Raw genomic sequence first — 11201 nt, forward strand, 5'->3', positions numbered from 1 at the left:
CAACCAGAAGTAGGGCATCAGGATGGATCACTTCGAGAGAGCTGCAAAAACCAGACAAATGATAGTTAAACCCTACAGTCAGGCTAAGAAAAAAGGAGTGTCCAGGTGAAAACCAGAAGTGTGGTAACCCTAGAGCTGCGATATTATATACACCAATCAGCCATTACATTAAAACCACCTGCCTAATATAGTGTAGGTCCCCCTTGTGCCACCAAAACAGCTCTGACCCATCGAGGCATGGACTCCACAAGACCTCTGAAGGTGTGCTGTGGTATCTGATACAAAGATATTAGCAGCAGATCCTTTAAGTCCTGTAAGTTGTGAGGTGGGGCCTCCATGGATCGGACTTGCTGGCCAGCACATCCCACAGACGCTTGAACAGATTGAGATCTGGGGAATTTGGAGGCCAACACCTTGAAACCTTTGTCATGTTCCTCAAACCATTCCTGAACAATTTTTGCAGTGTGGCAGGGTGCATTATACTGCTGAAAGAGGCCACTGCCATTAGGGAATAGCGTTGCCATGAAGGGGTGTAACCTGGTCTTCAACTATGTTTAGGTAGGTGGTACATGTCAAAGTAACATCCACATGAAGGCCAGGACCCAAGGTTTCCCAGCAGAACATAGCCCAGAGCATCACACTGCCACCGCCAGCTTGCCTTCTTCCCATAATGCATCCTGGTGCCACCTCTTCCCCAGGTAAGTGATGCACACGCACCCGGCCGTCCACATGATGTAAAAGAAAACGTGATTCATCAGACCAGGCCACCTTCTTCCATTGCTCCATGGTCCAGTTCTGATGCTCACGTGCCCAGTGTAGGAGCTTTCTGCACTGCACTGTGTGTTCTGACACCTTTCTATCAGAGCAGCATTAACTTTTTCAGCAGTTTGTGCTACTGTACCTCTTCTGGGGGATCGGACCAGACGGGCTGTATGTATAGTATATGTTAGTATGCAAGTATGTTACTTTGACCATGGTTTAACTTGAGAACTTTCTGATAAAAATAAAAAATGCACAATTCAAGACAAGACAGAAATGCAGATGAACCAGAATCTCAGCTAAAGTGTAGTTGTGCTACACTAAATCACGTGGCATATTAATGGTGATGCTGTCTCATAAAATGTTGTCAAACTTCATAATTCCTTCAGCTCAGCCTCTTACAGAGGAGGGTTTGGATTTTTGCCAACAATGTTTTGGTAACAGAACAATATAAAAGAGATGCAAATGCTACCTGTGTATCAATTTGCAGCTGACTAATGTGACTTCTGAACACTACAATTTGAACAGGTGAGTGTTGTAATAATGCAAGTTATTACTGCTGACAGATAAATAAAATGAATAATTGACTTTTAACAGTAATGCTTATAACTGCAATTGGAAATACAGACACAATTTAAGTTATGCACTTTTGAAAATTAAAATAGTAGTATTATTATTAAGTTACATTACGACTGATTAATCATTAAAATTAAACAAATTCAAACTCACTTAAAACAAGCAATTAAAAAATTCTTCAGAATGCTGGAATATGATTGAGAACAGAAAACTATTTGCCTGTAATTTATTTATAATTTCGTTTTCTTTTTTCTTTTTTTTTTTTTTAAGAAAGTATCTTCACAGATATGGTGAGTTTGTCATTTCTTGCCTTTTTCTAATCTGTTATTTAAAAAAAGTTTTTTATCTTTATAAATATTTATAAGTTTATGGCTGTGGATTGTTTTATTATATGTCGACTTTAAAATGCTTAAAATGTGCTATATACAGATAGATCATGATGATGATGATGATTATTATTATTATTATTGTTATTACAGAATCAAGTCATGCTGCTGTTGCTGATGGTTGCGTTGTCCTTGCTGGTCCACTCGGCTCCTGCCTATAACGCGTCCCTGCCGCTGGACTGTGAGGATGTTTACAACCTAAAGATAAGCGTAAAGAAGAACGCCTCTGTTCCCAGTGGAGTGTACACCATTTACCCAGCAGGGCCTAATAAACCCGTGGAGGTGTACTGTGATATGGGCTGCCTGGAGAACGGTGGGCATGACGAAGAGAAATGGACTGTGAGTGAGAACATGAATCTGTTTAAGGCTGTTTGAGAACACTGTAATGGTGAATAAATGTGAGGTGACAGTTTGTCTGCTTCAGGGTTTTCTGAAATGTACTCTTTTTTCTCAATGTTCTGTTTTCATGTGTGCACCATGCTGTATAATCCACCAACCAGGTGATTCAGAGGAGAATCGACGGCAATGTGAGTTTCTACCGGCCATGGGAGCAGTATAAGAACGGATTTGGTGACGCCAAGGGTGAATACTGGCTAGGTGAGAGAACACTGTGGCAATTTGTAATCATAGGAACATTGTCATTTCATCAAAGCAACCTTGATGGCCTACATGTAGTTAATGCCTCTGAGTTTGCCAGATTTTTCTTGAATAGACATATCAGAGACGGGTTTTTCATGAATGATTGAATGAATGAATTAAAAATGGCCAAAAGCAATGATATAATGAGAATATGGCGAGCATTGAATACTAGAATAATTCTAGTTGTAATGATCACATTAATCGCCGCAAATTTCACTCTTTATATAATCATTATTCTGCAGCTTATAAAACAACATTTGATACAACACATTGTGTTATTTTGAATTTTTTTGTATGCGCAGACTGTTTTTCATATATAATAAATAAATGAATAATAAACACAGAAAGAAGTCTAAATGATGTCAAAGAGACAGAGCAGAGCATTGCTCCTCACTGCAGAAACTGTGTAAAGTTCAAGTTCTTCCAACACCACCTGTGTCTATCTGAATTATTAATAATTACAGGTCTGGAGAACATCTTCCTGATGACTTACAGGGAGAAGTATCAGCTGAGAGTGGACATGGAGGATTTTGAGAAAGGCAGTGCCTATGCCCAGTACAGAAATTTCTACATCGACCCAGAGTCCAGCAATTACAGGCTGAATATCGGTGGCTACATCAATGGAGGAGCAGGTGAGCAAATTAGTAAACACCAATTCTAATCCTGAAATCACACACATCAGTATTCAGACCTCAGATATAACTACAGACTTAAGTACTATTCAGAAATAATGTGAGAGTTACACAGGTGGGGGCAGAGTTTGTCTGAAACAGGGGCGAGTCTCAGTTACACTTGATTCTGATCTTGAACTTAAGCGCATGTTTCTTGAGTGATATCGGTTCGAGTGAGGAGCAGTATTAAGTCCAGCACCACTGTCTGACAGTTTGATGTAACCATAATATTGTATGTGACACTGAAATTTATGTTCTGGCTGTAAATACACTCACACACACACTATGGGATGTCATTCAAGGCCAGTATTAAATACGCAAGCATGACAATGTTAATTAACTCATTATATCGTCCCATTAAAATCCATGAAAACGTTTCTTTTCACATAGAGGACATCGGAGGAGACACATCTTAATCAGAGCCAAGGCTTAACTCAAGGAATGAATAATATTTGAATAAAATAGAGTTTCTATGAAAGCCTAGCAGGTGAATGCTCGGTCAGATTATCCTTCACACTGTGGACATGCTTTCTCTACAGCAGAGTGCATCGAATTAACACAAACACTGACAATATTTTATGAATTAAATAATAAATGTCCTGCACACACATTACAATTTCATGACCCCAATTTAGTATCTCATGTCTAATAAGTTCTGAACATGAGTACAAAGTATATAACCTTGGGGTTGTGAACTACATGCAGAGGACTTCGTAATCTGAATGGGGGCTCAGAAAATCCACTTAAGCAGCTGGTTGTTTGGTGACAGGTCACCTGACAGGTTTGATTTGTCAGCATAGGACTATCCAAACAAAGTGTTACGTTTTCTTTTTCTTTTCTTTACATTATCTTTGACTTATTACAGAAGGTTCCCCTTCAGGAACTCGAGCTGCGTCAAAACGTTATGGGAACGCCTTCAGCGTGACCATGCTCTGAATCACGTGTGCATCATCAGTCCAATGGAAGGGCGAGACGTCATAGGCGGGGTGATGTAGCGACCCGGAAGCTTAAAAGTACAAGCGGTGGATACAGCGGCAGCTTTCTGTCGTTCAGCAAGCGCTCTGTGTGTGTCAGTCTGATTTTGTATTGTCTGTCTAAGCATTATGTCAAAAGCGAAAAAAAAGACAAAACATGAGGGTGAGAGTGGGCAGCATTTTAGGCTGTGCAATGTCTGCTTGGGAGCGGAGCACGAAGAGTCGGCTCTCGAGGGAGCCGGCTGCTTGCATTGCAAGCGTTTGCCGCTGCATGCGCTTCGCTCCCGGAGGGCTCTCTTTGAGGAGGGAGCCTTCACCCGCTTTCCTCACAGTGCTGGCCCCGCTTCTTCGGTTACACTCGTGGGGTTCGCAGACGGATCTGGCGGAGGGAATGGAGACGGGCGAGTCCCTTTCTCCTTCCTCACCCACCAGATCCACTGCCCGCTCTCTGGGATCGGAAGCCTGCTCTGGGATCGGAAGCCTTGCGGTTTCCTCCCCCAGGGGGAGGGCTCGGCGCTCCACCTGGAGGTTGACGTGGAGGGCGCCAATGATGATTCGCCCCCTCAATCTCCCCAGTATGAGAAGCTGTTGGAGGTGGTTTCTCGTGCTGTGGCCAAGCTAAATATTGACTGGCCCGCTGAGAAACGGGCTGAACCACAGAAAAGTAAGCTTGATGAACGTTTTCTGCGGAGTAAGCCGCCACCTCCATGCCGGAGCCTGCCTTTCTTCCCTGACCTCCACACCGAGGTGTCGAGGTCGTGGAGGAGGCCTTTTTTGGCCCGTATATTCAGTCCTGCCTCGAGTTATTATGCCAATGTGGCGGGGCTGGATGATCATGGCTACAGGGCTATGCCCCAGGTTGAACAGACGCTTGCGAGCTATCTGTCCCCTGGCACGGCATCATCTCTGAAGGCTCCAGCACTGCCCTCCAAGCCACTGCGGACCACCTCAGCGCTGGTGGGCAAAGGGCACATGGCAGCAGGTCAGGCTGGTGCTTGCTTGCACACCATGGCGGTTTTGCAGGCTTGCCAGGCTGATCTGCTAAAACAGCTAGACGAGGACACGGAGATTATGTCTGAGCGTGTTACTGAGCTCAGATGAGCTGCCAATCTGTCTCTCCGCGCCACCAAAAAGACCGCCCGCGCTATTGGCATATCCATGGCAGCACTGGTGGCGGCGGAGAGACATCTGTGGTTGACCCTGTCCGATATGAAAGAGAAGGACAGGGTCTTCCTCATGGATGCCCCGCTTGCCCTTTCTGGCCTGTTCGGCGATGCCGTCAGTTCCATCGTAGACAGGTACCAGGAGGCTCGTACACAAGCGGTGGCGTTCCAGCGGTTTCTCCCTCGCCGCTCTCTAGCTCTTGGGGCTGCTGGGTGGGAGCAGCCCCCTCTGTATGCCAGCTCTTCATATTGAGAGGCGCAAAAACAGAGCGACGCTCTGGGCCAGGGTCTTCTAAGGCGAAGCCGGATCTGCGGACCGTTCTTTTGTCTAAGAAGACCTCGGCCAAGAAGTCCTGATGCTTGTGGCCCAGGACTTTTGAGGGCGGGCCCTTCTGGGGAAGAACGGTGTACGCCTCATCATACGGTGCCCGTCTCTCCTCAGTGCCCTCGGGGGATCGACCTGCCAACCCTGCCACCCATCGTGCTTCAGGGCGCAGCGGTCTCCGGCGAGCGCTCCTCTCAGTCTCCGCCCGGGAACGTAGCGGTACTGGGAGGCTCGCTACCTCTTCGGAGCTCTTCAGAGCAGCTAGTTCAGCCGTCCCCTGCCAGTCCACCGCTTCAGGGCACCGAGCTAGGCGCTCTCGTTACACCAGAGGTCAGTCTTCTGCCGAATGTGTCTCAATGGGTCCTGCGTACTGTAGAGAGAGGCTACCGAATTCAGTTCGGCTCTCCTCCGTCTCGCTTTCCCGGGGTTCTTCCCACTCTGGTGGGTCCCGAGCAGGCCCTGGTGATGGAAAAGGAATTCAATTCAATTCAATTCATTTTTATTTGTATAGCGCTTTTTACAAAGGTCATTGTCTCAAAGCAGCTTTACACAAACAAAAGTAAAGTGAAGTGTGTGTGTGTGCTGTCTCTGATGAGCAAGCAGGGCGACGGTGGCAAGGAAAAACTCCCTGAGATGGTGATAGGAAGAAACCTTGAGAGGAACCAGGCTCAACAGAGAACCCATCCTCATATGGGTTTACACTGTAGTGTGCGTGTGTGTGAGCACAATGTGTATTGGTGTAGTCCATGGAAAACAGCTGAAGCGTTTTCGTGGCAGTATGAAGCATTGCCGGTGGACAGGTCCCGAGTGAAGGGGGGGAGGTCTGGATCACCGGCAGCTCAGGAGTGTAGCTCGGCAGAAGGAGAAGGAAAGTGGTTAGGTACACTCACAGTCACCGTGTGGAGATAAAACTCAACATCCACGAGTCCCCCAGATCTACTCCTTTGATAAAAACACTAGTCGCTAAATGCTAGGTTAAATAAATAAGTCTTCAACCTCGACTTAAACACTGAGACCGTGTCTGCTTCACGTACATTAACTGGGAGACTATTCCATAATTTTGGGGCTTGGTAAGAGAAAGCTCTGCCCCCTGCCGTGGTTTTGGCAATGCGTGGTACTGATAGACAGCCTGCATCCTTAGAGCGAAGTAGGCGCGGCGGAACGTAAGGTACTAACATATCGCTTAAATACTGCGGAGCGAGACCGTTTAATGCTTTATAGGTTAGGAGTAATATTTTAAAATCGATGCGGAATCTTACTGGGAGCCAGTGTAATGTAGATAAGACTGGCGTGATATGCTCATACTTCCTAGTCCTAGTCAGGACCCTCGCTGCTGCGTTCTGAACTATCTGAAGCTTATTTATGCATCTAGACGAACATCCAGATAGTAAAGCATTACAGTAATCTAATCTGGACGTGATAAATGCATGGACTAGTTTTTCAGCATCACTTAGCGAAAGTATATTTCTAATCTTAGCAATATTTCTGAGGTGGAAAAATGCTAACCTGCTTACATTATCTACATGCGCCTCAAATGAGAGATTAGAGTCTATAATCACACCGAGATCTTTTACTGTTAGACTACTTGAAACAGAGAGACCATCTAAAGTAACAGTGTGATCTCTAAACTTACTTCTAGCGGCTTGTGGTCCCAGTACCAGAACCTCTGTTTTTTTTTTTTTTTTTTTTTTTTTTTTTTTTTTTTTTTTAACACTCTCCTGAGGAAGGAGGCCATCAAGGTGGTCCCTCCTCACGACAGAGAGTCCAGGTTCTACAGCCGGTACTTCATTGATCCGAAGAAGGGTGGAGGGTTGCGTCCCATTTTAGATCTGCATCAATTGAACCGCTGAAGTTCAGGATGCTCACAATCAAACAAGTCGTGTCTCAGATCAGCTCCGAGGACTGGTTTGTCACGATCGATCTAAAAGACACATACTTCCATATCTCCATCCTTCCCCAACACAGGAAGTTCCTGAGGTTTGCTTTCGGGGGTGAAGCTTACCAATATCTGGTTCTTCCGTTCGGCCTGGCACTCTCACCCCACACTTTCACGAAGTGTGTGGATGCTGCTCTGGCTCTTCTGCAACTCCAGGGCATCCGCATACTGAATTATATCGACGATTGGTTGATATTACCTCAATCGGAGCAGACTAAACGCCGAGAAAAGTGTGCTTTCTCCAGTACAGAGAACCAATTATCTGGGCGTGGTGTGGGATTCGACCACGATGCAGGTACGTCTGTCTCCTGCTCAGATCGAGTCGATCCTCACAGCAGTCATGAGAGTAAGAGAAGGCCGGTCACTCACTGTAAAGCAGTTCCAGAAACTGCTGGGTCTGATGGCAGCTGCGTCCAACGTGATACCTTTTGGCCTGCTGTACATGAGACCCATACAGTGGTGGCTCAAGACCAAGGGGTTCTCTGAGGGGAAGCCCGCTCCGCATGATCAAGGTTATGCGGCGGTGCCTACGTGCCTTAGACATGTGGAGGAAACCTTGGTTCTTGTCCCAGGGCCCGGTGCTTGGAGCTCCTTGTCCCCGCGTAACGCTAGCGACGGAAGCATCTCTCACCGGATGGGGAGCGGTCATGAGTGGCCGCTCAGCCCGCGGTCTGTGGAGCGGCCACTATCTCACCTGGCATATCAACTGCCTGGAGATGCTGGATGTGTTTCTAGCATTGAAACACTTTCTCCTGGACCTAGGAGATCGCCACATGTTGGTGCGCACCGACAACACAGCGGTGGTCTCTTACATCAACCACCAGGGAGGTCTGCGTTCGCACCCCCTTTACAGGCTGGCGCACCAGATCCTTGTGTGGTCCCAGGGGAAACTCCTCTCGCTGAGAGCAATTTACATCCCTGGATATCTCAATATGGGAGCAGATGCCCTGTCGAGGCAGGGGCCAAAGCCCGGGGAATGCAGGCTCGACCCCGATGTGGTGAAGCAGATATGGAGAGTGTTTGGCCAGGTTCAGGTGGATTTGTTTGTGACTCAGGAGACATCGCACTGTCCCCTCTGGTTCTCTCTGACTCATCCAGGTCCTCTCGGACTGGATGCTATGGTACAGACTTGGCCGAGGCTACATCTGTACGCCTTTCCCCCAGTCGCTCTGCTCCCAGGAGTTTTGGAGAGGGTGTGCCGGGACGGGGTCCATCTGTTGCTAGTAGCCCCATTCTGGCCGGGCAGAGTATGGTTCTCGGACCTGATTTCCCTTCTTGACGGCTCTCCATGGGAGATTCCCGTCAGGAGGGATCTCCTCTCACAGGCGGGGGGCGCCATCTTCCACCCCTACCCTGAGGTGTGGAAGCTGTGGGTGTGGCCTCTGAGGGGGCACAACTCGTAGCTTCCGGTCTCTCAGCCGAGATTGTTGAGACCATTCTCCAATCCAGAGCTCCCTCAATGAGGAAACTGTATGCCTTGAGGGGGAAACTTTTCATTCCCTGGTGCGGAGACTGCCAGCTCGACCCAGTTAACTGCCCAGTTGGTACAGTGCTGGAGTTCCTGCAGGCCCGTTTCTCTGCAGGGTTGACCTACTCTACCTTGAAGGTCTACGTGGCGGCCATTACGGCCTACCACGCCCCTCTTGGTGGTCAGTCTGTGGGCAGACACCCCCGGTTACACGTTTCCTCCGCGGTGCACTGAGGCTCAGGCCTCCGGTGCGATCTTGTGTCCCTCTGTGGGACCTGGCTGTGGTGTTAGATGCTCTCTGTAAACCCCCTTTCGAGCCTATAGAGTGGATTTCTGATCGTCTTCTCACTATAAAGACTGCCTTTCTTCTGGCGATTTCCTCTCTTAAGAGAGTTGGAGATCTACAGGCCCTCTCTGTGGCCCCCTCTTATTTAGACTTTGCGCCCAGACTGGCCAAAGTGTTTCTCTACCCTCGAGCAGGTTATGTACCTAAAATTCCCTCCTCTACACCACGGCCGGTCGTACTCCAGGCCTTCTGTCCTCCTCCCTTTCGGGAGCCCGACCAGCGGAGGCTTAACTGTATGTGTCCAGTGCGAGCACTGGATGCGTACGTCCACAGAGCTGCCCTGTGGAGAAGGGCGGACCAATTTTTTGTGTGTTTTGGTCCCCCTAAGAGGGGTCTTCCTGCTACTAAACAGACCCTCAGTCGGTGGATCGTGGATGCCATCTGTTTGGCCTATGAGTCCTCTGATCTCCCCTCGCCCTTGGGGGTCAAGACTCACTCTACCAGAAGTGTGGTGGCCTCCAAGGCCTTTTTGGCAGGTGTATCCATGCAGGACATCTGCAATGCTGCGGGTTGGTCCATGCCCCTGACGTTCGCCAGGTTCTATGGCTTCGATATTAGAACCACTCCCAGCTCTTCTGTTCTCTTGCCCTAGCTGTGCTCTTCCACACTAGGCAGGGATTTGTAAGTCTTGCGGCGTGGGCATACTCGTTCCCATAGCGTTTCGACGCAGCTTGAGTTCCTGAAGGGGAACATCTCTAGGATACGCATGTAACCATGGTTCCCCGAGGGAACGAGATGCTGCATCTCAGTGCCATACTTCCGGCATCCCTGTGAGCGCTTGCTTCATTCCTCAGAAGCTGCCGCTGTATCCACCGCTCGTGCTTTTAAGCTTCCGGGTCGCTACATCATCCCGCCCGTGATGTCTCGCCCTTCCATTGGACTGATTGCACACGCGATTCAGAGTGTGGTCACGCTGAAGGCGTTCCCATAGCGTTTTGATGCAGCGTCTCGTTCCCTCTGGGAACCATGGTTACATGCGTAACCTAGAGACGTTCGATTTGTTTGTCCTTCACATTGTCCTGTGCTTTATCTTTTCCAGGAGATTCTTTGTCCTACGTGAATGGGAGGGATTTTTCCACGTTCAACAGAGACTATACAGGATACTGTGCAGAGACTTACAGTGGAGGATTCTGGTACAACTATTGGTCGTGCCACCTCGCCAACCCCAATGGCCTGTACAAATACGGGAATGTGGGCTCGGCATACACAGGGATCATGTGGCAGTCCTGGAAAGGTTACTACTACTCTCTGAAGACCATCGTGATGAAGATCAGACGGATGGGTCTGGAAGATCTTGAAAGTCTTTAGGTTTCCAGACCTAGAAAGCTAGAAGAGTAGAATAGAGAGGAATAAGTATAATATCTCTAACTGCTACTTCAGTAAAATGGCAAGAAAATTAATCAATTAATCCTAATCTTCAGTCTTTGGGTTTATCCTGTGGTATATCCCTCCTATAATATCCTCAACTCTACTGATTCTCAACTCTATTAGTTTCCTTTTTAAATATGTATTTTGTTTCTGGTATACATTTAAAATATGTTAATCAAATCAAATTTTGCTTCTTTTGTACTTCTTATAAGCAATGAAATTCCTATATATAGAACAAAATAAACTTTCAGCAAATAAAGTCTGAGTCCAGTCTTACATTCTTCATTTTTGTAACAACACTTTGTTTACTGATTTATACATGGTAGTCACTAATAATTAAGATTTAAGGTGAAAAACTAAAAAAAACGTTATAAGGTGTTAATGAAAATTTTCAACATTGTTATGGTGCACTGGGTATTTACACATTCAAGCATGTTGTTCTGCACCCAGCCTCAATTCTGGGTCCTTCCTGCCTGATTATTATCCATAAACCTAACATTTGCTTTCATCAGTATGCAGATGACACACAGCTGTACATACTGTTCTACACGCTTAGCATGTGATGAACAAAAGTTTATCGATTCTAAAAA

General features: G+C 47.1%; 1 protein-coding gene across 1 annotated transcript; it reads left to right on the forward strand.

Annotated features, from left to right (window-relative positions):
• The first annotated feature begins 1220 nt into the window (after positions 1-1220).
• On the forward strand, positions 1221-10870 carry LOC113524912 (microfibril-associated glycoprotein 4-like). The gene is made up of 6 exons (XM_026911299.3): positions 1221-1287; positions 1606-1625; positions 1815-2060; positions 2222-2318; positions 2825-2992; positions 10283-10870. Exons 2-6 carry the CDS (start codon positions 1623-1625, stop codon positions 10549-10551), a joined length of 783 nt encoding a protein of 260 aa, XP_026767100.1. The 5' UTR covers positions 1221-1287; positions 1606-1622; the 3' UTR covers positions 10552-10870.
• The last annotated feature ends 331 nt before the right edge of the window (positions 10871-11201 follow it).

Source organism: Pangasianodon hypophthalmus, chromosome 26 (genome assembly GCF_027358585.1).
Source record: "Pangasianodon hypophthalmus isolate fPanHyp1 chromosome 26, fPanHyp1.pri, whole genome shotgun sequence".
In the NCBI taxonomy this organism is placed as follows: domain Eukaryota; kingdom Metazoa; phylum Chordata; class Actinopteri; order Siluriformes; family Pangasiidae; genus Pangasianodon; species Pangasianodon hypophthalmus.